The sequence below is a fragment of the Hippocampus comes genome, unplaced genomic scaffold, assembly GCF_001891065.2.
Source record: "Hippocampus comes isolate QL1 unplaced genomic scaffold, H_comes_QL1_v1.1 scaffold133, whole genome shotgun sequence".
Taxonomy (NCBI): domain Eukaryota; kingdom Metazoa; phylum Chordata; class Actinopteri; order Syngnathiformes; family Syngnathidae; genus Hippocampus; species Hippocampus comes.
In genome coordinates this window covers 3174-30745 of record NW_017805150.1, presented here as the reverse complement: position 1 = coordinate 30745, position 27572 = coordinate 3174, and the positions used below count along the sequence as shown (strand labels likewise).

Here is a 27572-nt window from a genome sequence, read left to right as displayed (position 1 = left end):
AGATGGAGGCCGACACCGTTGGCAAAATATGGATCGCGGGCGCCACTCGGTACATCTATCCAACCCACCAAGCATGATCAAGACTACTGTAATATTCTTTGCATTAAGATAGGTATTTTGTACCTAAAAAAAATAAAAAATCTTTCTCTATATATCTATTCATTTGTCCCCATTTATCTAAAAAAAAAAACAAAAAAGTGAATTTATGGATGGATGGATTTATTGTGACTAAGAAAATAAAAATATACTAGTATAAAAGTATATAGCTATAATATTTTGACAAACATTTTTTTATGTACAGCATTAAATGTTTGGTGAAATAATCACCATTCGTTTCAATAAAACCATTAAAATAAGAGCAATATTATTTGAGCTTAATAGTTTGTATGTATTGCAATAAATAACGTATTTATAATTCCATTAATTATAAAAAAATACCAAAAAAAAAATTTTTTTTTTAAATAAATAATTGTATCTTTTGACCTGGCCCATCTGCCTGACATTAAAATCATTAGCCTAATGGCAAAACTGAGTCTAAGTCATTTCATTTTTAACTTACCGGTATGGCCACAACATTTAAAAACAAAAAATGTGCTTGCTTTTTTTTTAAATTACCGGTATGGCCCCAAAATTTAAAAAAAAAAAAAGTGCTTGCAAAAAAAAAAAAAAAAAAAAAAAAAAAAAAAACAAGGATGCATATATATATATAGGAACTGAAATTGGCGATCAACATTTAAGCTATGACCAAAAAAAATAAATAAAAATGGACAAACATGAAGTTGAACACGTGAAAAAGCGGAGCCGACCTGTGGCAACAGCCGCTCCAGCCATCCGAGCCCTGATAAGACCTTGACGCTCCTTGAGGTGAATGACTCGGACCTTGCTGAAGTTAGCCATATAGTGGTCAAGATTCTCCTTCAGGTATTCTGAAAACAAAAAGGGCAATACCCAGACTGAACACCGACATGCGTCCGTTTTTGAAAGCGCTTCTGAGCTTCATTACGGGTGAGCTGCGGCCTATCCCGGCTGACTTCGCGATAGGCTAAGTTACTGATGTCGCTTCATGTAATTACTTTTTTTCAATCAAAATAATCAGCGAAGTAACTAAATGACTTTCTAAAGCAAGTCATTTAGTTACTTCGCTGATTATTTTGTGGTAACTGTGGCAACACCGAGCCGTGAAGGTAGGAAAGATTCTCCTTCAGGTATTCTGAAAACAAAAAGGGGCAATACCCAGACTGAACACCGAAGCACAAAAAGGTACACGGCGAAAAACGAACGTCATGTGTCCGTTTTTGAAAGCGCTTCTGAGCTTCGTTACGGGTGAGCTGCGGCCTATCCCGGCTGACTTCGCGATAGGCTAAGTTACTGATGTCCTTCATGTAATTATTTTTTTCAATCAAAATAATCAATGAAGTAACTAAATGACTTTCGAAAGCAAGTCATCGGTAAAGTGACTTATTTCAAGGTAACTGTGGCAACACCGCTCGTGATCAATGCACTCCAGCGCCGTGAAGGTAGGAGCCGCTCTGACTTTTTTTACTGAAGTCATCCACGAGGATGATCTCCTTGAGGAGGTGCGGCGGCGACCGATTGAGGACGCTGTGAACGGAGCGCAGCAGGGTGGACCACACTTCGTCCACGAAGCAGAGGATCACGCTGGTGGACGGCAGGTCGTCGTGGACCACGTCGCGGGCGCAGCTGTTGGGGAAACAAAGAGCAGGTCGTGTCAGATGAGTCGGGGGTGGGGGTGGGTGGAGTGTGTGTGCGACTCACATCTCCGGCCTGGTGTCGGGAATGGCGCGATCCAGGGGGATCTGCTCGCTCAGGTAGACGTTAAAATGGCCCTCGTTCCACCTCTGCTTCATCTTCAGCGAGTCTTCGCTCGGGACTGTCGCCGGCTGGCCGAACTGGCCGATGGCGTTGGGATCTCTGGGGGCGGCGGTCACGTCGAGGGACAGCACCTGGTGGACACTTGCCTTAACAGGATGGGTGTCTCTCCCTTTGACGATGATCGAGTTATTTTGGAGTTGTTTCTCCTCTTTCACCGAAGACGTGTTGTGCGGTCCTCGATTGGGGGGTTCTTCAATTTGGTTGTCCTCCTTCAAGGGAAGTTCTTGAACGTCCAGTTGTTCCTTCGCGGCCCGGGGCTGATTGAACACTTGCACGCTTGTATTAGGAGCGGTCTTCACGGGTTCGATTATCTCCGGATTGACAGCGCGACGGCTCAGTGAAACGGAGTCATTCTTTACGATGTTGTTTTGCAATAATAACGCATCAGTCAAAGACAAATCCACAGGCTTTTTAGCAACTGATTCCGGTTCAACCTTACTCGGATTGCCTTGCCGGTTCTGGTTATCCTTAACAGCTACTTTATCTTTTCTACGACGTCTGTAAAGTCCGACGGGTTGGACGTCCACACTGTCCGAGTCTTTGTCCGAGTCCTCCTGCTTCACCACCGACTCCTCCAAGAACTTCTCCATGAGCAGGGTAACTTTATCTTGCTGCCTGGCCAGGTCCTGCTGCCGGATCACTCTCTCCTTCAGTAGACGACTGTTGACGTCGCGGACGGACAGGCGGAGGACAGCCATGTCCAGCAGCAGCCAAATGACAGAAGCCACGAACACGAAGCCCAAGACCCCCTTGCTGCTCCGCAGGTACCTCCAACACGGTATCATCCTAATTATTATTATTTATTTTTTTCAAATGCAATCAAAGTATCACATTGAGCCCGAGGCAACTGCGTTCCACCTTAAAGATTCTTTCCTACGGAGGTGTTAGCTGCCTGCGTGGCGCGCTACAACAAATCTCACACGGGACGGAATGACCGCGTCGTTCGGAGTATATCACAAGACCGTCACGGTGAAAACTTATTCATCATCACCGTGTCCCGAGCGTTGCGACCCCAAGTTACTGTCCAAAACTTCTTTCCCCCCCACCCCCTCCGACTCACTCAAGTTCTTCAAGTTGTCAAGAGTGTACAGTAAGCGGTGAGTTCATGCCCAAATGCAGCAGCGTAACTCTGATTGGACAAAACGCCCCCGAGGTGACGTCAAGGTAGCGTGAAGCCCAACAGGAAACCCGGGCGCTGAATTTCAAAATAAAGTAGTTCCACGTTCACACAACACGATTTGGCAGAATAAGAACGACTGATTTCAAAATTATTACTTGATTTCAGCTGTGTTGTCAGTGCTCCTTGGTTTAAAACGGCCACCAGTCGATGAGTTCCTCATTATAATTGGTGGTTTACTGGTAGATACTGACTGACACGCTGCATGCGATTGAGCAAAATTTCTGGTAAGACCTGTCGCGAATTCCTTCCATCTTTAAGGCTTTAAAATGCGGCGTCACTTGTCTAGCGACGCTAATTATCTCTCTTGCGTCGTCGGGGAAGTGTTTGTGTTTAGCACGACTGTGCAGACTTGAAAGCTCACCCCCCTCCTCCCCCCCCAAAAAAAAACAAGAGCACAAAGTTATGTATGAATCTGTCTGTCATCTGACTGTCCAACTCAAATCTGTTGATGGTAAAAATATTATCTATGCTATTATATCCAATTTAATGAAACCTGTCCTACATAATCAATCCTATTCAATCTAATGTATTCCAACATTGTTTATCTAATCCATCCCATTTTGTTTTATCGATTCTCATTTAATTTACTTTTTTGTAATCAAATCCCCACTGATCAAAGGCCCGATCCTGAGATGGCCCCTGAAAGATCATCCTGGGTGATTATCGTGTGTCGTGTGGTGTGTTAAAACAAAAGGGATTTTTCATCCTTTATACTGGGGGCGGAGGGGGGGGGGGGTTAAACCTGTTCAATATTTGCAATTTCAAAACTCCCAGGCCTGTCGCATACTCGGTGATGCGATGAAACTGTTTTGCAGCTGTCGCCCACTAGATTTATTGCGATTTCAAATATTAGTCGCAGGTGTATATCGGGTCATAGCAGATATAACAGCCAATATATGTTCCTCGGGGGCCATATCCTGTCCATATCAGATCTCTCCCACCTGATTCAATTGATCATGATCGTTTCAGGCGTCTGCAGAGCTTGCTGAAGAGCTGACCGTCTGAATTGGGTGTGTTGATGTATGGAGAGATCTAAAGCAGGCAGGATGTGGCTCTCAACGAACCAGAGTTCCCAACCCCTGGCCTAGTGTGTGGTTATGAGCCGCCGACTGCATTACTTTTGCGGTTGCAACAGGCCCTAAATCAGCAAGATTTCATCACATCGCACAAAGCTACATAAGATGCAGTTAGCGAGGTGCAAAACACGAGAACATGATTTGCATCCTAACACGCCTCAGTCCGAATATTGTAATAGTTAACTCATTGTGTCCCCATATAGCCCACCCCACACACACACACACACACATACACATCCGTACACACATGCAGAGCGCATATCATACATATGCAGGCACACATGTACAATCCCATTTGTAAGAGGCATGTTAGTGCAGCCATTAGCCGGTGATTAGCGGAGACGGCCACAGGTTGGCCTCTTCATCAGCCGGCCTCTCCGGGGAGTCCCTTTGGCTCCATGCAGAATATTAACAGCGCCATGAGGAGGGAGGGCAGCAGCGGCTCCTGCCGTGGCTGCCCTTAGCTGGCGCTACACACTCTTTCATTAGTGTGTGTGAGCTCGATGATTTGCCTCGGGACGAGCCCCAGGCAAAGTCTTGGGCGCTTTCATGGACTGCTCCAATGTATTCATGTATTCACACAGTTAAACATACATGCACACTCGTGATGGCATCATTAGCTGAATTTGTATTTGGTGTTAAATTGAACGGGTTAAGGAGGTTGGGAGGAACGCTTGCGCATCGGGGCAGAGAAAGGCAACGGGTGGATTAGCATGACGAAAAAAAGTTTATGCTCGGAGTCGTCACAGATAGCCGCATGGGAGTGGACATGCAGAATTTACAAAAGTTTGAGTTTTTTTTGTGAGAACATATTCAGGAGATCAAATTGAATAGTAGGAGGATAAAATGAGCCAAATCTGAATTAAATAGTAATATTAAAAAAAAAAAAGTCTTTGTAAAATTTAATTGTATTAGAGGTGCATTGATTAATGAAGAACGAATCGATTATGAAATTATTTTTGATGATTGATTCATCTTTTAGAGACCTTATTATCCAAATCCTCAGAATTTTGCCAGAAAGATTTTTATTAAAAAGAAAATATTTTCAAAATAAGACATGCTTTTACTTTGGAAAACAATCAACATGACCTACAGGCATAAAATCTCATGAAATGAAGCAATCGGTTTGTCAACAGGCGATTTTTAAATTGTTATCTTCCATTTTAAATAGCAGACATTATTGGTCTTCCCAAGCCTGCTCTTGAATCAAATCCGTGACCCTGATTGAAAAGGCTTTCGGAATGAGCTCCGTGTTGAGTTTGAAGCGTGCTGAGTCACCCCAAGACGTGTCATTCCCTTATGACGAACACAAAATGACATTCCAGTTGATGAAAAGAAGATGACGCTAAACTGAGGCAAACGGTGATTTGACACCGGCCCGTGTAAAATGAGCATCAATGTACGCCCCACGATACCTTTTTAGAACATGTTAATTAGACCCCACAATTACGCGTACACCCCGCGTCATTTACATGAGGGTCATGTTTTGCTAACACAACACGCTTAAATCTGACCCGCTGACATTTTCATCTCCAAATTATGCACATTGTGCCAATTAAATTCATTAGAGGATTCATTAAGAAATATAGCTCGGGGAGGTGGGTATAATACTTAGTTATGTGATGTAATTTCCCTTCATTGTAAAAAGCCAATTTGTTTCATAACAGTTTGCAGCCTAACTGTGATGTATGCAATTTGTTTGCGCTCTTAATGAAATATGATTAGAATTTGCGCATGTACAGCTTGACAGATGGTCCCCAATCAGGCAGACCTTTGCACAATTAACTTTTAATCAATTACATGCCCGGTTGTGTCTGTTTATGCTCAAAGTGAGAAAATATTCCTCGCCGTGTGCACGCAAGGGAATGCCGAATCCTCCCAATGAGCAATTATCCGCATTTTGTGCCAATGCCACAGAGCACACAAACAACTTTTGGAGACGTTCAATTCCACGACACCGACCGGCTAGCGAGTGCGGTCGGCTCACTTATTTTTATTTTCAGTCGTAATTGCCCTCTAATGTGCTCGAATGTTATAAATGTCACCAGTCGTTTCCTGCATCTTTAGAGTATGCAGCAGTGACACATTTAATATAATCGCCACTCCCTCGGTTTATCGGTTCTCATGCTAATATTTGATCAGTTCAAACTTAAATTGTTTTACAGCCCCATCATTTCCATGGCTAACAGGAGGGCACACAAAAATAAAAATTAAAAATCTCCTGAGTGGTGCTGAGCCATTCGCCACAAGATGGCGCCTTAGTTCTGTTCCTGTTTTAAACAGGCTGCACTTGGGTCACATCAAGGAACCGCCTTCGTAAGTCAAGGGGAGGAAAACTGAGCCTGTAAAAGAACGAACATAAGCCTTTATCTCAAATAAGGACTCGTTTTAGAGCCGTTCATTTTCATTTGGGTCAAGGAAGAACGCTGGTATCGCATTTAACCGGGCGTCTTACAAGGCCCCACACTGCGAGGCCCACTGGGAGCAAATTAGGGTTCAGGGGGTCCTGGCAGCTGTTTGCTGTCAGGCAGGCAGGACCGTCTTGCCTGACAGCAAACAGCCGGAGCAAGGATTCGAAACCGACGATTCTTCGGTCATCGGGTGACCCGCTCTGCCAACTGAAAAACTTGGTGCTCGTTGAAAACAAAAAAATGCACATTTGACCCCGCAGATTTTACGACATTATGGCAAGTATTCCTAATTTTATGGCTGGCGAGTGGCCGCCTATAGTTAAAAATGATACCAAAAAATAAATAAAAATAAGGGCCTCTACATAAAATGGCTGTAATTCCTAACAAGTAAATACAATTTTTTTCCTGAAAGCTCTTCTATGAAAGCCGTTGGTTTAGACTTAAATTACTTGTTTTGTATTGAACTCACATACAGGTCCATTTGGGTAAATTATAAAAATGGTGGAAAGATCTATTTCACTGCTCATTTATTTTATAGATTCAGAAAATACTTTCCAGAAGGTCAACAACCCATTTTTTTTCCCTCATGTGTTTGTTCACATTTCCCGAGATGGTACATTTTGGGTTTTCCTTTTGCTAATAGCCAAAATCATCCAAAATGAATTCATGAAATCTTGCTCTGAGTCGGGATTCGATATCATGCTCGACTTTTTGAATCGAACTCCTGAAAATGAACCTGGCATTTCTAATCCTCTGAGTCATACCTTGCCTTTCATTCGATTCTACTACGAATTACTGAACCGAACTGTATATTAATAGACTCGTAAAATTGTGAATGCAGTCAAATGTAAAAACTAAACTCTGCAATCACCTTGAAAGAAACGTCTACAGAAATTATATATTTTTTTATGATGTGAAAAAAAATAAGAGTTATATATATTTAATGTCTCGCCATCCTACCTATGACGTCACTGCAACTCTAAGCGTTTTATTTAATCAATTCCATGTCCATCATTATTATTCCACTGGATTTCCTTCGAATGTGCAGGAGTACTTGGATACATTCTTTATTGTTATAAGGAACATAATTCACCTCACTTTCATCTTATTTGTAATAAGGGAATGTTTTACACACTAAGCAAAATAGCCGCCCCTGTTTAAGACCTCCGCAGCCTTTTGTTGCTTTCCTTTCAGGTGACATGAAGGTGAGACTCATTTGGCTCACACCGGACATGACTTAATGTCCGACATAAAAAAATAACTACATAATTTGTCTCCATCCAGAAGGCTGACTTGGCATGGACAGCAGCAGGCCTAAATGTCAGCCTGTAATGAGTTCTGGCCAAAGGTACACAGTTAGGACAGTGCCCGCTGGCACTTGGGATGCCCACTGGCTAGCGTTTTAGCCCACAGCCATTTGGACCAGCCCGCTTCGCTTTGTGGGTGCTGTCTTCCATGATTTGAATCGAAACGCGCGACAAAAAGTTTGACCGTCGTAAAGTTTTTCAATTCACCGCATCACAAGATAATACACCCGGTTGGTTGTTTTTTATGATTTCAGTGGAATAAAGGAAAACGTAGTGCGCGCGACAAAAAGTTTGACCGTCGTAAAGTTTTTCGATTCACCGCGTCACAAGATAATACACCCGGTTGGTTGTTTTTTTATGATTTCAGTGGAATAAAGGAAAACGTAATTTGATGAAACATGAAATCTTGGTGGTAGGGGTAATTAAAAACCTTGCTAATGTTGCATCAGAATAGAGAAAGCACAAAGGAATGACATTGGAGTCGGCAATTGGAATCTCAAAGGTCAAACGCAATCTCTGGAGTCACAATCTCACCCAAAGTCGACTGGAATAGGCGCCAACTCGCCGTAATGTGTCGTCAAAAACGGCATTGGGTCCATGTCAGCTGAAGATTTTTGAACATAGAAAAAAAACAACAAAAAAAAAACCCCAAAACCCAGTAGGCGCCAACTCGCCGTAATGTGTCGTCAAAAACGTCATTGGGTCCAAGTCAGGTGAAACATTTTGAACATAGCAACAAAAAAAAACAAAAAAACAAACGCTTCCCCCGCGCACAAAAAAAAAACCCCAAAACCCAGTTTAGTTTAAAATTAGTTTGACCCCATTTTTTTTTTAAACGTTTGAGGCCATCTCGAGCTTTGTCGTAATTTCCACTGGTGCATGTGCTAAGGAGAAAAACATTGCATGTTTGCCGGGAGGCAGATCCAAAACACAAAAAAATCTTTTCAGTGGCACCGCATTTCTACTACCGTAGTCGTCTTCCATGAATCCAGGAAGTGGCCGCCTAACCTACCAAACAAATGAGCACCCTAATAACAGTTGGGTCAAAAATAACCTCAGTCGGGTCAAAAAGGGACGAAGCCAACTTTTTAGGTTATTCTTTTAAACTTCCCCAAAATTGGTGAAAAAGAATGACCCACCAAAAAAAAAAAAGTACAAAATGATTCATTTGACCAAGTGGTTCTTTTTGACCAAACTATCTTTAAAATGGGGAAGGAAAGGGGAGAGCACGCAAACTCCAGCGAAAGGCTAAAACTACATTCAGAAGACCGAATTTGAATAACAGTTGGGTCAAAAATAACCTCAGTCGGGTCAAAAAGGGACGAAGCCAACTTTTTAGGTTATTCTTTTAAACTTCCCCGAAATTGGTGAAAAAGAATGACCCACCAAAAAAAAAAAAGTACAAAATGATTCATTTGACCAAGTGGTTCTTTTTGACCAAACTATCTTTAAAATGGGGAAGGAAAGGGGAGAGCACGAAAACTCCAGCGAAAGGCTGAAACTACGTTCAAAAGACCGAATTTGAATAACATTTGGGTCCAAAATAACCCAAACCGGGTCCATGAATAACCCGCAAAACGACTCCAAAATGGCGTTATTTTATTTCCTGCACCGATAATGCTAACCTGTAACCCGATAACATGATAAGCTGTCCACCGTAGTAACCGTTGCCCCTCAAAGGGTTAAAGCAGAACCTGAAATACCGCCACTTTCATTTCCAAGGTGGCGCGATAAATGAGTTTCAGGTCGTCCGTCTGGTTAGAAAGTATCACCGTGATCACGATGGATGTAAAGGAACTCGACTCCCTTTGTTTGACTGCTCGGAGACAAATTGGCAACACGCTGGCTTTATTATCTTAGAAGGCACAGGAGATGAGGCAACATTGTCCCCGGAATTAAGGTCCCATTTTCCTGCTCGGCGGAATCAATTTCAGCCCTTTATGTTACTTTGCATCCGCCTTTTGTCTTGTTGCCCAATCTTTGCCGTGTTTCTCTCATTCATCTGTTTTGCCCTTTCCTTGATCTGATAGCATTAAACATATAATTAAGTCATAAAGGATGGGCACTGATGAGTGTAGCAGATGGTAATTGCGTCCGACGTTTGAATGAAATGATATGCATTGCGACAATTTACAGCCTTTCGCCTCATATTTTATTCAGCAACCTTTTATCTCTTTTCCCGCAGAATTATTCCGCTATAAATTTAGACATCTTATCAATAGCTGGAGTGATAGTGGCGGGAACGGGGAAGGAACGAGATGGTCGCTGTCTTTTTTTTTTTTTTTTTTTTCTTTGCGCCGTTTAAAATAATTTTCCATAATAAAGGAGCTATCGGAGCTGCTCTATCGCCATTGCGCGGCTGCAGGTTCCTATTTCGAGCAAGTTGGTGTGAATGAATGCCAAGAGGACATTCGGAGACGTGATCCGATGACGTTCGAGTTCGACAAGCTGCATAGCTCGCTGCAACTTTTGTCCGCTTAATATGTTGATATCGAGGGTGTTCTTCCAAGAAAGTACATTTTGGATTTTTGTGAGCTCAAAGTGATTGCCGTCAAAATGATCAAATGAAGAAGGCGGGGGCGAGGTCATTTGAAGATTTGAAATCAAATCATCGAAAAGTGTTTGTACAGGGAGCCAGTGAAGGGAGTTATGTGCTCCTTCTTATGAGTGTACCGGTCAAGAGGCGAGCAGCAGTATTTTGGCCCAACTGGAGAAGCTTAATGGAGGATTGGCTGACTCCGATGTAAAGTGCATTACAGTAATCCCATCGGAGAGGTGAAAAAGGCATCAATCACTTTCAAAATGCACAGATGTGATGCAACATGACTATTCCGATTGATTTCCCGGCGGGAAAATTAATTTTCATTCTGATTCTGCCTTTTTATTTCGAATGAGGTGTCTATATCGAGCATTTTCATTCTGTTTGGTCATTCAATCTCATTCAGGTTTTTCCAGCCAAATGCTCTAAATACAGTGGCACCTCGACTTACAAACGTCTCTTCGTGTGAAATATTCAAGTTACAAAACGCCTCAACAGGATAATATTGCCTCTTGTTACGAAAGAAATTTCAAGATACGAAAGGTAAAAATACAGTATGGGCTGATACTCGCAGCTCCGAGTTTCCTGGACGCAACATACTAGCTGCTCCGCCATTGGCTATTACCGAGCATCATCCTGGCATCCCATTGGCTTAGAGGAACTGAATTTTGGGGGTTCTTAGAACGGATTAGGGCATTTACATGGTAAACACGTCTCTACTTACAACATTTTCTCGTGAAGAAATTTCTTCCAGAACCAATTAATTTCGTAAGTAGAGGTACCACTGGACTGGGCCCGTTTAGCTTCATGAAACATCTCCCAAACAGAAAAGCACATCTCGATCCAAACCTCCTTGACCTTTTTAATTGCCGCGTGGTTGATCTGATGACACAAGTCCGCAGACATTTGGAACGTTTGCCTGCACCTGGACTGCACCTTGTTCTGCTCAAACTACTTACTCGTCAGTGACATTTGTCTTTAAAAAAAAAAAAAATGCACTTGGGCCTGCCGGTGTTCCGCACTTTTGCCGGCAGCCGTCGCCGGATTTTCTCTTCGAAGAATCCTTGCCGTCTCCTTGCTTTGCTAAACTTTCCTCCTGCACTAGGCGTGCCAGAAAAAGCTTTTTTTGTGTGTGTGTTTTTGTTCCATTCACTCTCACCGGTCCCTGGTGAAGTGCTGTACTCCAGTGATATTTGAGAATTGCTTTCTGGGGCGATATAGGTATAATTCTCATGTTCCCCGCCGACCTGCCAAGTGCACTTGGCGGGTGCCAGCTGGAAGGCTTTCACGTGTGTGCTTGTGGGGCGGGGGGAGATTGGTTTGGTGTGGGGTGGGGGGCAGGGGGAGGGGGTATTAAGAGGGGCAGGAAAGACCAGGCCAAGTATTCAGCACACAGTCAAGTGTCTGCAGACCTTGAAGGTGCTACCCAAGTGCTTTCCGCATCCCGGCTCCGCGGACGCTTGGTGTTTAGTCACGATGCGGCTCCATTACCTTTTAAGTCCAAGTGCTTGTGTTTAGTCGGCTGTATTTACAGCGCGTGTTGCTTGAAAGGAATCTACCTGGGGTGACCCGGCTCTATTTATTGACGCCTTTCCAGTTTCCTACTTGCCGGTAATAGACTGGAAAACTCAGATAATGTGTTTGATCGATCAACGCGAACAAATTTCATTTGTCCGGATCAATAACGCTTTACAGCTGACCGAGTCGCAAAGAAGTGCATTGCTTTGAGATTTTTGATTTGAGGCTGTCTGGCAGAGGCACCCCAAAGATTGGACTCTTCTCTTCGGCCACTGCCGGCGATCGCTTGTTTAAAGCAAATATCACGTGGCAGCAAACAACCTGATGGCCAGCGTCTGTTTTTCATATTTTTTTTGTGACGTAAATTATATGAGGGGGGGGGGCAGCGGAGGGAACTATAAATTCACTTTTATTATTCAACTGGTCTCCATTTTTACATTTGAGAGTGTAGTGATTCGATGTTTTTTTTTTGTTGTTGTTTTGTATTTGTTCAGCAGTGCGATCTGTATTATATTTCCATCGTGCTCGAAACGTAATAGAAGAGCGATGCGGAACCACAGCGGGGGGAAAGATGAAATTAAGTGACTCGCAGAAGAGAAAAAAAAAAAAAACTCAACCTTTTGCACTTTTCCTCCATGTTTCAGCTTTTCATGATCATGCTCCGCAGAACGCCCTGCGGACATGCGAGCCCGCGTTGTTCCCGGGCCGGGCCGCCACCTTCTGCACACACGGACAAAAACAGCTTGAGATGGGGAGTCCACATGGATAAACATTTACCGTGGTAGGTGTTGCTTCGGGCTAGTGCATGCTGTCGGGTGGGGGCGAGGGCGTGGGGGGCTTGAGTGTGTATGCAGCGGCGCTACGGCGATAAAATTCTCATCGAGGTGGATTTACCTTGTTTTTTTACCTCAGGATGGAAGGCAACAAGAGAGACTTGTCTTCATCAACCTCATTAAGCGGCCTTGGGGATGAACTACAACCGAGATCTCTCAGGTACAACCGCTGTGACCTCACAGATGTTCTTCGGGATGAATGAACAAAGAGTCTGAAAGATGTGCAATATTTCTCCCGAGGAAAGAATCTTGAAAGTGAATTTGGAGATTGTTTTTTTCGAAAGAGATTCGATGTGTTCGAAGATAATTGCTGAAAAGACTCGCATACACTGAGAATATCTCACTTGTGGCTACAGAGCGCATGTGTGATCCTCAAGGAACGTGCTTGGGCCCACTGATGTTGCAGTCAACTCCATTTCAATATTTCACACTTTTTGGCCGTGGCTAAAATGATGCAGAGTGACACACTTTGGCTCCAGCATTTTTCGACTTTTTGATGACGCTCTTGCTGGGATCTTCAGTATGACTTACGAGGTGACCGGTGTCGAAGCGCACTGGCGGTCCGTGTGACCCGGCCATACCGCTGGGCAAAAGGCAGCGCCTCGGCGAAGGAGGACAATGCATTCAGTCGGCGGGTATAAATTTGGCACAAGGTTAGGCCGAGGCATGAGATGCATATTGTTTGTGTTCATTTGAATAAGGACAAATGTCAGATTTCCATGGCTGCGGGCAGCCTGCATGTTAGATGATCAACTCTTTTGGGCCCCTGGACGTGGGGTCATCAGTAGCGCTTCCAGGTCACTGTCGCTGCATGCCGCTTTGGGGCCATAATTGACCTTTTGACAGAGCGCAAAGAGACAGCCTTTCTCCCAGGGCAGGAGTAATCACTTTGGATTTACTGGTGGCCGTGCGCATCTCGGCTAATTAAAATGTTTTCATTCAAAAAAAACCAAAAAAAAAAACATTTGTGATTTTTAAGGTTTTTATTTTCAAAGCAAAAATTTTCCAACTCAAATGGCTTTAGAATATGTACATTTTCCCGCCTTAAAGGGCACTAGGCAGTAAGTTTAATTTTAAATATTCAGTTAATGTCTTTATTATGTTTGAACAAATGAGTCAGTATTTCTCAGGGCGTGCTGTAAACATGCCATCGTTCACCATTGTCCTTGTGTGTGTGTGTGTGTGTGTGTGTGCGCGCGGTTGTGGTTGTGTGTGTGGCTGCAGATAAAGGTTGAGCACAGCCCCGTATCCCACAAGCCCTTAAGCTCCCCGAAGGCTCCTTTGGGGTGCAGGATCTCCAAAGAAGCGTGCGTTCACCCTTCACTGTGCTCGTTATTCCTTCCAACATTGCACCTAAGGCCACGTCTCCTGCTTCATAGCCCTGAACGTTAACTTTCATTCACACCATGTCCTCTCTTTACATGGAACGTCTTCTCTTCTCCCTCCGCTTTTTTCTAACGTGCTTAAATAATTTAATTCCAAACACTTTTTTTTTTTCTGTTGCCGAAATATGAATTGCATTTGGATATCTATGCTAGAACGTGCTCTTAAAATAGGCTACAAACGAGGGCTGAACGTGCTGGCTTGTGGGGTAATGTTTAATCTCTTTGTTTGATGTTTAGTTTGACACTAAACTTCAGCCTTTTATTTGAAGAACTGTTGAGTTCAGTGCTACCATACGGCGCCTCAAACTGAAGGTGAAAAAGAAAAAAAAGAAAAAATGGCCGAAAGGTGAGCAGCTCAAAAAAAAATCCTATTGGCAACTTGGTGCCAAAGAACTATGTTGACATAAGGGGAGGAGCTTTATTTAGTCACCCCAGAACACTATTTAATCAGAAAGTTGTGCTTTGCTCCCACCTTGTGGTAGCTAAAAGCAATTTATAAATGGGAGCAGATTCTTAACCGTGACACAATTGAAAAATAAGTTTGAAAAAGAACAAAATTCAGTCCAAACAAAGGCTGAATGCAAAAATAATGGGCATTACCATTACATTTGATTTAGAATTTTGTTATTGTTATTTTTCTCTGTTCGTTTTTAACGAGTTGTTGGTTCAACACAGGCGACCGTTTAAAAATGTTTTCCATTCATGACAACTGACAAAATTATGTTGATTTATCGGTGTATTTTTATTTTTGAGTGAGACATCCATACCGAACTGTATTGTCCTTGTAAAGGCATACGGTATTTCTTGCCACGATTGTTGTCATGACATTGCAGGTGCACTTAATGCTCTTACATTTATACTAAATCCATTCCCACGAGTCGGAGTGTGTATAGAAAACCGCTGACAGCATTTTGAATGTGATCTTGAGAATATTTAGAAAAGGGGAGGAAAAAAAACAAAGCCCCGCTGTAGCAATGCCAAGGGCCAAGCCTTGGAGTCGGGGGTATTACATTATTAATTAAAAATACAAGTCGCCTTGTTGCCCATGGGTGTACAATGTAACACACTTGATTGAATCAGCTCGTGGCAGCCTGCTGCACGACTCTTTTGTGCTGGAAGGGGTGAGAGGAATTCGAGGGCGCATTACTCTACACACACACACACACACACACACACACACACACACACACACACACATACATACACACACACATGTTTGGAGGAATGGTCCGGAGCGCTCATTGAAGGCTATGTGCAGGAATGTGTGCCGGATTGAAAGTGCACTGCAGTCGGCGGATTAATGAGTCGCTGTCTTTTGATTCACTTCGGTGGACAAGTTTACCTTCCTCCTCGTATGAATATTGATGATACATCTTTTCATGTTCACCCCTCACCGACTTTTTTTTTCTCTTTTGTTTCTTGTGAAACGTCTTAACATATTTTATTTTATTGTATCATTTTTTTTTTTAATTAGGGCTTTGTTAGCATGTATGTGGATGCCATCAATACAGTATATGAGGGCAAAACCGTTCCCTTAATATCTTACCCAATGTCAATACAGTAGTTGTACTATCAAACCACATTTTTATCCTGGCTCAAGTTCACATTTGGCACTGAAATACCAAAATGATATGTTTCGTCAAATCTCATTCGATCCAGTTGTCACTCATTTTTTAAATTTTCGAATTGGGAGGGATTTTACAAGCTGAAATGGAAGACGTGTTGAGGTCAGTTTCACACTGCAACCAACAGATATTTGAACACAAACAGTGCAGCAACACATGCAGACAGATCATATGACGATACTTACAGAGAGCCATTCTCGATGCTCTGAGTAAAATGACCAATATTACTATAATGCTAACTTCCACTTTCTATTTTTCTTTTCGTAACAGCCCTTGTTGGTACTATTTTTCCTTTCGAAGTGAGTGTGGTAGAATGGCATAAAAAATGGAGAACAAAAGTATATTTTCTTCATATTTGCTGGATTAGTATATTATTTAATTTAAGATTTATGAATTAATTTTAAGTTAAAAAGATGGGTCATTCACTCTTCATCCACACTATATTGCCTGTAGTCTCCCATTCCCAACTGCCCCCCCCACCCCGCCCCCCCACAATAGAGTGCAGACAAACTGCAGCAGTCCCTCTTCATCCTCATTAAGGCTCGGTTCACAGAAGTGTGAATATGTAATCTTTTAATAGCTACCCTGACAGAGGGGAAAAAAAGTTAGTCGCAGTTCTTTTAGTGCAGAGGTGGGAGTGGTAATGGCGTCTAATGAGGGTTGGTAGTGGGCGTGTGTGTGTGGGAGGGGGGTGTTCGGCCATCACAGGGGACTCAGGTAAATAAAAGAGGAGAAAATACTCCTTCCTCCCTCTCCTCCCCTCGCCTCTGATTCCTCATGACCTCCAGTCGAGCTCTGTTAGATGTAGTCCAGGTCATGGGATACATGTGAAAGCTGGAAATATCAAATCCAGCCCAAGGCTTTTACATTTCCTCCCCCTGCTGCAGGTAATCGCAGTGGGTTGGTGGGGGAGATCAGTCCAGGCCTTCTCCTCTCCACCCTTGTCATTGAACTGCCACCAGAAGCAAATCACAGGGTTAATTACGTCTTAATATAGTCCGGCGACTCGTATCCACAACTGTGATGACGTTTTTTTTGTTCATTAAAAAAAATAGTTTGACGGAAGGAGTGTGTCATCTTTTCCGTTAGGTGCGGACCTGGATCCATGATGGGGAACAAAGAGTTTGCCCGGCGCGGCGGGCCGATTGCGCGCGACCGCATCTGGCTGTGCGTCACGTGCGGCGGCGCGAGGTTGTCAAGTGTATCGAGAGGCACAGCCGAGTGAGTCCGATAGTCTGCGCTCTATTGATAACTCCGCCTGTTTTAAAATCCTGGCACGACAATGCAACTCCAGCCTCACGTGCTCCACTGAGCAACAATACCTCTCACTGGCAGCGCCGGTGTAACGATGACAGACAACAATACGGGTGCGCTTTGCTCATCGGCTCCTCATTTCTGGCGCCTTTTGATAAGAATTTTTTTTTTTTTTTTTTACTTTATGACGGATTCATACCCGGCCGGTGTGGCGGAATAATTATTTTCAAGCTTTGGTGTTGTTGAGATGAAGCAAAACACTTAGTCAAGGAAGATTTGGCGTTTTAAAAGGAAGATACAGTCATCATGTTCCAGGCCACCCACACAATGAGAGAATTCCATAATAGACAAATACCCTTTTTTAAATATTATATAAGCGTGCTCTTTGCAGCATTTTCAGCACTTAATTAAAAAAAAAACCCAAAAGATTTTTAAATGCATAATAAAAACACATTTAAACACCTATTTGAGAGAACAACAGTGACGGATAACAGAAATATGTTAGATGTAGAGAATTATTTTTACTGTATAATACTTCTGTGTTTACAGGAAACAAAGCCCCCCCTTCCCACCCACCCCCAAAGTAACATAATTAACGTATCATCTCACAATATTCATCAATAATAATTCCCAAAGACTGTGTGTGGATAAAGCAGAATTACATACGCCCTGTATACGATTCCTAACTCAATACCATCTAGTGGTTGACAGTGGAATTACACTCGGTAGAATCAAGAGTAAATGCAGTTAACCGTCCCCAAAAATCGGCAAATTAGTGGGACCGCGAACCTGGAAATAGTTGCTTCGTGTGTGAGCATTAAGATTGCGGACTCTCCTAAGGCAAAGTTATGTGGCTAGGTTAAATACCCAACATAGAATTTTCTTGGCTTCGTTGTTTTTAATTTTCGAGTAAACTTCAATGGTCATGGTAAGAAATACCTCAAAGCAAGCACATTGATCTTTCCTGAAGAATTGTTCACTCTCCGCTGCTTGTTCGGAAGTTTGCCGCTATCATGTAGCATGCTAGCGCAAGTTTTAAAGTTAGCTTGAAGTACAACGAGCAAAACAGCCAAGTTGGAGTCGTTTTAAAAAAGGAGAATTAACCAAAAAATAATCACAAATCACTCCTGTCTACACACACGTCCTCGCGCCATAGCGGTCTTCATTTGTTTTTGTCGCTCTGCGTTTACAGCGCCGGTAGGCCGGGCCAGTAGCTGGGAGATATGGTGGAGTGTAACCAGTGTTGATGTGGATGGCCCCTGGTCAGAGGCCAGGCCCTGGCTGTTAAAACGCAGCCTCTTTTGTGCGTCAGAGCCAGCACTGCCAGTCCTATTCCGCCCCTGTCGCTAGCGGTGGGGAGGCATTTACCCGCCGCATGCATTCATTCATTGCGCTGGCATTGCTCGATGCAGGGCTAAATGGCATTGTTACAACGTGCCTCTGAGAAGTGTTGACAGGCCCATATGCTAATTTTAATTAATAGAAGAGAGGGAAGGGGGGGGGCGTTTTTTTTTTTTTTTTAATTCACCTCAGCCCGGCTGCGGAATTTTATCCGCACCTCGACTGGCAAATATAATTGCGGCAAACTCAAATGAGCTCATTAGGAAACGTATTGAATTTACACATTATTTCCAGTAGTTAGGCTGAGTTATTTTCCCTAAGGAGTCAATTACGTACTCATTTGTGACTCAGGTGAATGGCTTTCTGGTGTCCCCCTCAACTGCCGAAAAAAAAAAAAAATCATACTTGCTGAATAATTTGCAAGACAGCTGCTGTACACGAATATCTATTGACGTTCATTTGCGCAAGGATTCCACGACGGGGGAAACGCGCAGGCAAGATAACGAGCCCCCTTTTGTTCGTTTATTCACTTCATTTGATTAACTCTTAACATGTTATTCGCTTCTGAATCATTCCGGCGTGTGCTCCCGTGTCTTCGGCGAGATTCGCTTCGGTTTTTGCTCCCTGCAGTCTTGTTTGCCGTTCAGACGGCACATTTTATGAGCAAACGCAGAGTCGAGTAACAAAGTGCGAGTGCGAGTTTAAACACAAGAGAAAAGAAGATCTGGTGCGTCAGGGTTCATTATCAGACAACCTGTCTGCATGTCCGCAAGTCGATACTTACCTCGGCCACAATTTTTGGGGGGATTCTTGGACAGCGCGAAAACATTCAGACTGCGATTAGGCTCTGAGTTGTTCAAAAGGAATCAGATATTGCTGGGATTGGGACGGAATAACGCGTCCGAAAGTTAGTATGAAGGCCTAGGCATAATAATCGAGCTTATTCATGTGATGATTTAGTAGAACTTTAGTAGGAGTGGGACAAATAATTTTTAATAAGTATGTTGAGGGAATTGTCGGAATACATGTCGTTCAACGTCAACGGTGGCTCGGTGGCCAGCGCGCCGCTGTATCGGGCCACTACCTACCGTCAGACGCCGGCCCAACCAGGTCAGTTGAGACATTTTCGGCCGTCGAGAATGGCCCAAAAGTGTATTTTCGGATTTGGACCGAAATACTTTTATCACGAAAACAACCAGCCTGCAACAAGATGTTGTGATGACACAAGCAACAAATGTGACCGGCGCATACTTGACCAAATAACAGAGGCATGATTCGGGGTTAGCTTCGATCATGCAGTCCAATAATGCGTAAATAGCTCGGAACTACCGAAAACTTCGAAGTCTTAGGACAATGCGCACCACCGCGACACTTGATGGCATTGTTATTCTTTGTCGTAAACGATTGTCGGAATACGACAAACGACCGGGCTTGCTAAAACTAATATCGCTAATGGTGAGTGATATTTGTAATCATTTATCTTCATAATGCCGGTCCTTCAAAATATGAATCGCATGAAAACGGTCACAAAAAAGTTTGGGTAGCACGGTCTTTATTAGAACACAAAAAAACAAATGTGCATTGATGGAATGTAAATGCTAAGTAAATATTTTCATAATTTTGGATGTGATTTGTTCTCTGAAGCATTAATATGGTTTTCATCCATCGCAGTGTCTTGATTTTATTGAGGTTAATAGTCATGAATGCAATTGTGCAATATAAAGATGCTAAATATTAAATGAGCATGGCAACATCATGTATTATATTATGAACATACGGGTCCACTCCCGGATCTGACAGGGCCACCACAAGTTGACGGTTGTGGGGGTTGGCTGCCGTTGTATTTTTCTGGTTGACATGCGTCTGGTATATTGCCCGGCAAATGACATTTTGCTGCCCATTTCAATTCTTTGCTGCGGATGAACACCCCCCTCCCCCACACCCCCACCCCTCATGTCGATGCCCAGGGCTGCTGCCCCTGTCAGCCCCCACCCCACCACCATTTGCACGCCACTGCGTTCAATATCCGCCGCTTAAAGGGTTGTAACATCGTGACTAGCGATGCTATTTGTTAGCTTGACTGCACCTTTTTTGCATTTCTTGTTAGCATCAAGCTAACTGGCAGGAAACCGAATGAAGCTTCGTTTGTTCACCGTGCCAAATTGCTGCTTTTTGTGAAGTGAGCGGAGTTCACCGACTACACACTGTACGGCGCTCGCTTCTCTCAAAAAAAAAAAAAACCCTTTGAGATGGATCGCTTGTATCGAGAAACACCAGAGCTCAATTTGAGTCCAGCATGGTGCTGAACTTTTCCCACGCTCTTCCTTGTTGTTCTATTGCGGTGTTGGTGCACTATCAGGGTTACTGCCTGTCCTCACCTTACAGAGTTGCCAAAAGGGGGCGGGGGGAAATAGGCCTCGTGTGGCGCCGGGCCTCCAAGCTTCAGCCCAAACACATCTCAGCTGTAAATACCACCAACAGCTGGTGGCGCACAAGGTAGTCGTGCTTCACAAATGACTGGCCTTCTTGAGGGGGCAGAGGCAAGAAGCGTCACTCGTTTCTTTGCCAACCAAGTGCCCGTAAAGTGAAACTTGTTCAAGCAATAAATAAGCACATCAGAGCATCTCTTCGTTGAGGCTATAAAGAGCTTTTGCTAAGTAGGCCGGCAATGATGCCCTGCTCAAAAAAGAATGGAGAGGTGAACTTTGTTTTTTTTTTTTTGGGGGGGGGGGGGGGCGGTGATCCCCACCCATCAATCGCGGCTCGCTCACCGCTTTCGTAGATGCCGCAGTCTATTTCTCGAGATAGGAAGTACGAAAGTCACCTTTGAGCCCCGCAGCTCGACTAGTGCTCCCCGGTATCACGCATAATGACATTCAGCTTGGCCCAGATCACATTTAGGATAGCTGATTTGATGCCAGCAAGGAAGACTGCCACCTAAAAGAATAAGCCCCCCCCGTTCTTCAGTTTAAACACAATCCATTTTCCAGTGTAAATCACTTGTCAGTCTATTGCAAATGTAACTGCTCTGATGTGAGGTGGAGACCGAGAGAGTAAAGATTATCTTTTGGGGCCATTCCGCCGACACCGTTGCGTGACGGAGACTGACAGCTCTTTCAGATGACTGACAGGTGTCCTTTGAAATGCCGCTGAAGCAGCTTCTGTTCAGACTGTTGAAATGCATATTTGGAGCTCTTATCATAAAGGCACGGATGGCCCAGATAGGTGCCGTTAACATTGCAAATGGCTCCGGAATTATTCATTGTCAGTGCTGTGGGAAAGAATCGGTGGAAGGAGGGGTGGGGGTGGGGGCGGTGTTGCGGATAGGTGGCAGCGGCGGAGGGCGAAGTTTGATTATTCCGCTCACACAATGGCAGGGTGCTTAATGATTCCTCTCCACCTTGGCAGCGGCATGTGCTGACTTCAGGCGCTAGCGGCGGGTGACACAGGTCCGGCCAAGTGTTAGAGCAAGATCATACGTCCGGGCCCCATTTTAATTTCTAATACATTAATCTTTTCCTCGCAGATCCTCCATGAATATTCCAGGGCTCCTTGTTTGTCGGCGAGCCTGTCTCGCTTTCATCCATTCAGGTGGTTTCATTCACTGTGAAAGCCAGCTAAATGGAGCCGATCAGTCAATGACAACCGGGATACAATAGAGCCCGGTTACATGTCCCTTTCCTCCTTTCAGTCTTCTGATAGACAACCCTGACACCTGCTCCCCGGGGAGAGCCTCCGCCAAGCCAGCGCACTGTTCCGCCAGAGACTTCCTTTACTTTATCAGCCCATAAAGGATTGTCACAGGTGACTCCATCAGCGGAGGAATGGAGCCGCCCCCTTTGACCCGCTCCCGCACGCGGCGTGAGGTGGAGGCGCCTCGAACCGCGCGCGCCGTACTGCAGTCGGATTAAGGGTTGCTTAAACGCTGTCAGACGCGCCGCCTCGGCACGTGGCGCTTTCTAAAAAAAAAAAAAAAAAAAAAAAATGTTCAGCCTTTGTTGGCTGCCATTAATTAGCATTGTCTTAAGTTCATTAGACCACCGCTCGGGCTCTTACTAATGAGGTGACGTCGGCTAACCTACATCCACCGAAGCTTTGTCGAGACTGACCTGACAACGACTCCTCACTTCTTTCTCCGGCGTAATGACATGCACGGGAGAGAGGAGCTCTGACTGACATGTGCTTTAATGGTCTTATTTCCACTTGTAATGATGAGGAGTGGACGAGACCAGCAGCCACTGGAATTTGGCGGAATAGAGTGCAGATCTGCGCCGATTTTTCACAACAGGGCGGTTTTCACTGTAGCAAATTTGATATCTGATGCAAACACACACACACACACACACACACACACACACTCACAAACATGTTAATGCATGAAGATTTTTTTCACACTAGGGGGTATTTTCGCCCATGTAGGTTTCGTTGTAGAGGAGTTTCACTGTACAGTCGTACTTGGGAGCGCCCAGACTTGCAAAAAACATTTATTTATTTTTTTTGTAAAGACTTTTTAAGTTTTGTTGATTTGAGCTTCAAGCACTGAAGTCCCCGTTGAAGTCGTTTTTTGGAATCGAGTTACGGTTCGGTCACCTACAAAGCGAATTGTAATTAGAAGCCAACATGTTCTTAAGTTGGGAATGTTAGCAAGTAGTTTTCAAATCATTGACGACTTTTGCCTCATTTGTACTCCCCCCCCCTCCCCCCACGTAAGGACAGATTGATGCTAATAAGCAAGCAAAAAAAAAAACAAAAACTCAACAATACCAAAGCGTAAATATCTCCTCTAACATCTTTCAACTCCACTTTTCATGCCTAATCAAAAAAATATTCTCCAAGTCCACTTTACCTCCCGCCAACTTAATCAAATCTCGTGAATTAATCAATATCATGTTTTGTTGGTGTGTTTTTTTTTTTTCATCCCGCTGCATTAGAAAGTAAAAACACCCCTGATTTTGAACAAATGCATGAATGCTGTATGAAGCATTTATTTACCTGCCACTGTGCTAACTTCTTCTCCAGCGCGGATCGAGAGGCGCTGGCATTGAGGCGGGACATTAATTCACTGTGTCAACCTGTCCCCATGGAATATTTATGATGCTAAATAGATTTAATTAGACCATGCAGCTCTGATGGAAGAGAAATAGCACTGTCAATTGGAGAGAGAGAGAGAGAGAGAACAAAAAGATTTGGTTGCCTCTCCTGATGTTAGGCTGTAAATGCGTCTTTATTTTCAATGACAGGATATCTGAACTGTTTCAAAGCGAAATGTTCATTCCGTCACCTTGAGAGGTTTGGACGGATGCTTACGACGAGGCGGAGAATGATCACGGGCAACACCTTGGCCTCCATGTAGGATTTATTTATTTTTAATCGCCTTACATTGAGATGCACGGAGCACAAAATACATTATTACCTGAAATGGTGCGGGAAGGGGGATGGGGGGGGGCATTTTGCGTGTGATTTAACAAATAGACGCTGATGACCATAATCACCCGTTCATTTTGCCTTCACAGAGAAAATGGTTGCTTACAGTACCTGGGCGCTTTAATGAATTTGACTTTTATCACCCACACTCCTTGATTTGATATCATCACTATTAATTCAGCCTCCTCACAGCCAGAGGTGAGCAAAAAAAACAAACAAAAAAAAAAAAAACCCACAAGCCCTTTCGTCTTAGCTAAGCAAAAATAAAAATGAAACTCTATTCGTCTTTATGCACTGCCCTGCTGCAGATTTCACGCAGAAGGACAGCTTCTGATGCATCGGATGACAGCCCGGAGTAAAGTGAGACATCATGTCTGCCTGTGATAAAAAAAAAAAAAAAAAAACATGGGCACAGTAAATAATAGCCGCTTCTCGTCTTGACATCTGTCATCCAGTTCGAAATGGATGGGGAAAATGACCAGCACTCTATCGGCCCCGCTCCGGCTGTTTCGCTGAATGATGCAAAATAGGCGATAATATCAGTGCCATGCTGAATGGCATTACTCCAAATCTAATGTCATTAAAAGGCTGGGTATTAGCCGCGCTGTCTGGAGATGGCGATGTGGGAGGGGGGCTCCTCGCCGCTTGACTGACACGCAGATTAAGTGCAGTGACAGGGAGCACAATAAAGTCATCAGAGAATGTGACATGTCAGTCAGCGAGGGCGTTGACGGGATGAATTGTCACTCTCGCTGTCACAGCCCATCCTCTGCCTTATCCGTGATGTCCCGTACGCCACCGTGGGAAAATGGGCGGCGGCGGTGGCGGTGGCGGCAGCGCTCGGGCAATATTTATTCAGGTAGAGGACATCCACTCGAGCCTCCCTCTCACGACATGTTTGTAAATCTACTGACAAGAAGAAGAAGAAGAAGAAGGGCCGATGATAGCTGCTCAGCGTGAGTGGGTCACGACAAATGAGGCCATTGTTACTTGGGGGCGCACGGCGGAGCCTCCAAAATGGAACGTCCCAAAGTTCAACCAACGTTTTCTGGGGAAAAATGGCCTTGGGGCCTCAAACAAAATGTGGAGGTCAAGCCACGTTTACATCAGCGGTTCACCAGCTTTCGACACCAAGTACCACCCTGGCGGGGAAAAAATAAATAAATACTGCCACCATCGTCATAACCAACATTACAGTTCGAATGTTTTATTCCCAAAAAGGATTTCATGAGATTTCAAGAACAAATGGTGAAAGATCAAAATTCAAGTTAAATACAACTGAACTGAATATGAAAAAAAAAAAAACTGTCGTAAATTTCAAAAGTTACTGTACATATATACTGTACTGCACTGGATCGAAACCAAATAAACAGGCTGGATACGTAGTGACACGCTTCAGTCCAATATGTGTGATTGTATTTTATGTTTTGAATGTGGAATTTGTCTTTGTTTATCGTGTCATTTTGAGATTCTTGAGCTCTCTCTCGAACCACTGGTGGTATTTGTACCATGCTGAAAGTCCACCGCATTACCTCGTGGGAACTAGCCTGGCTGCTAAGTAGTATATGATTGAGACGAATGAGTTCATCACTTCCAGACAGATTAATTCGACCAAGGCAATGCACATTCTGTTGTACACCACACAATCGTTTTTTTTTATATAAAACTATTGGAGTTTATATAAAACTTTTGTAAAGCAATAAAACTATTGCTTTACAAAAGCCCTTCCAAAACGCCCCCGTTTTTTTTTTTTTTTTTTTTTTTTGCAGCGCTGATTTTTTGTGTTTCAGTGGTTAACTTCTCTTTACACTTGACAGTTAATCACGTTATCCGTCAAGCCATGACATGTTTGATGATGGCGACAGTTTGAGCCTGTGGTGAAAGAATTCACATGAGAGGTCCGATGGGGAAATTTGGTTTGAAAATTCGAGCAACTTTGGAAGTCGACCAACATCACGCAAATGATCGAGTTTGACTTTGGAGGTTTTGTTGTAACACCGGTACTCATTAATCTCGGTTAAAAGGGTTTGCTGTACCCGTGTGCTCCAAATTATTATTTTATAATATTTTTCAAAAAACTGTTTCACAGCTCTGAGGTATTTACACTTTCAAGACGAAGTTGTATATTCAAATTATGTACTAATGACTGCATTCTTGGCCGTCCAGTAACCAACATATGTATTCGTTTATGTATTCAGACCATATTTACACATCTACTAAAAGAGCATGAAGGTGAGGAAACGTACTTCTGAATATGCACTTTGGCCAAAAGATGGCAATGTTGCAGTACTGAATCTCCAATTAGTTTTCTGCTGGTTGCACACGCGTCGCTCACACTCACAAGACCCTTTAGCAGCTTTCCTCTTTCCATATCCCCTCAAATGAGTGCTTCCTCATCTGGCTACTGAAGATTTACCACCTTCTAAGTGTTATTATTATTATTTTTATTTGATTTTTTTTTTAACCAACACGGCATGTTTAAACCTGAATGAGTCGTTTTTTATGAAACTTGACCAGTTCAAGCGTTCTTTTGAGTTCCCTTTCGAATGTCGTCAGTTGCCATTTTCCATTATTTATTCTTTTTATTTTTTTATTTTTGGCCACATGACACCGAACAGTATTTGTGATAATGTGAATATCGTTAACAACACCAGACGCTCGCCCTTGTGAGCCAGACCCCGTAACATGTTTATACATTTCATAATTGGCTTTCGCAAGCTAATTATTCGAACTTTTAAAGATAGTCCAAAATTTTTTTAAATCATACTGATTAAACTCCCTGATTGACGGCCTGCTAAATTGCGAACAAATTGATTTCCTTCACGGGTTCTACCATCGTCAAATTTAAACTCGCTGTTTAATGTCAACATTTCGGAATTGACACGAAAGTGCTAGAAAGGACATCTTGAGTGGCATTGTCGGTTTGGAAGTAGCAGCAAAAGGAAAAGCCTTCCCGCGCATGCATGGCCACTTTGCTGGTCTTTATTATTGGCTTATTGCCTTTAAGCTGTCACCACTCCGAGCATTGGGACTCTCAAGGGGATTGTCTTGTGGCATTCCACAGATCCGGGCTGGCTGGGACCCACTCAGCTCTGTTGCAAAATGCGAGTGTGTCATGTCGCACGCAGTGTGCGCCTATCGTGCTGACTTCTTGCACACGCGACATTCAAAAGACTCACCAGAGGTGTCACTGCGACTGCTCTTTAGGCTTTTGTTGAAGCGTATTTCGGGAACGATTCCCTTATTTCCCTATTTATTTATTTACAAAGGAAAATCCTTGCTGAAAGAGGTGCACGGAAGAAGATGTCGTACATGTTTCAATGCATAAGGTCAGTACATAAGAGGAACAAAAGAGCAGTCGAGTCGGAGCCCGGTTGCTCTTGTGCCTCGGGCCACGACTTTTTTTTTTTTGTAGTGGTCATTGCATTGAAGTGAATGCGCGTGTAAGGCTCAAATAGAGTGTAAAGCATCAATATTTGCACCTGTGTCATTTCATGTCGACCGCGCAAACATTTTTGAAGGAATCACGAGACACTCTAGAAAAAGCAAGCGTGCATAAACGAGGGAATGAGTCCCCCCCACCGCTGCCTAATTCCCACCATTGCCTCCACCTCTCCTTGACTATGCCAGTCACATTTTCTAATTAGCTTTCCCTGTGGAGGAAGAAGATGGATTATATTTTAATATCTGGGGCCTAAAATTAGTTTATTTTCTAGCAAGTTAGCACTTCTTAGAAGTTGATTTACTCTTGAAGCCGTAGAAGCCGCCAGCTCGCAATTAATCATT

The 27572-nt window shown here is 43.6% G+C and overlaps 1 protein-coding gene and 1 long non-coding RNA gene across 4 annotated transcripts in view; one reads left to right on the top strand and one right to left on the bottom strand.

Moving 5' to 3' along the window:
* Nucleotides 1-2954, bottom strand: part of galnt5 (polypeptide N-acetylgalactosaminyltransferase 5) — an 8526-nt gene extending 5572 nt beyond the window's left edge. Inside the window, exons 1-4 of one of the 3 annotated variants that reach the window (XM_019868198.1) lie at nucleotides 2278-2954; nucleotides 1777-2241; nucleotides 1535-1701; nucleotides 807-926 (exon numbers count right to left, since the gene is read on the bottom strand). In XM_019868198.1, the coding sequence (XP_019723757.1) occupies nucleotides 807-926; nucleotides 1535-1701; nucleotides 1777-2241; nucleotides 2278-2678 (1153 nt within the window). In that variant the 5' untranslated portion in view covers nucleotides 2679-2954. Of the gene's footprint in view, nucleotides 1-806; nucleotides 927-1534; nucleotides 1702-1776 lie in introns of all 3 variants that reach the window. The other 2 variants (XM_019868199.1, XM_019868197.1) reach the window with 2 other exon arrangements.
* A 251-nt stretch (nucleotides 2955-3205) lies between these two features.
* On the top strand, nucleotides 3206-12983 carry LOC109514813 (uncharacterized). The gene is made up of 3 exons (XR_002168059.1): nucleotides 3206-3297; nucleotides 12569-12705; nucleotides 12837-12983. It is a non-coding gene; the product is annotated as an uncharacterized LOC109514813 (long non-coding RNA).
* The last annotated feature ends 14589 nt before the right edge of the window (nucleotides 12984-27572 follow it).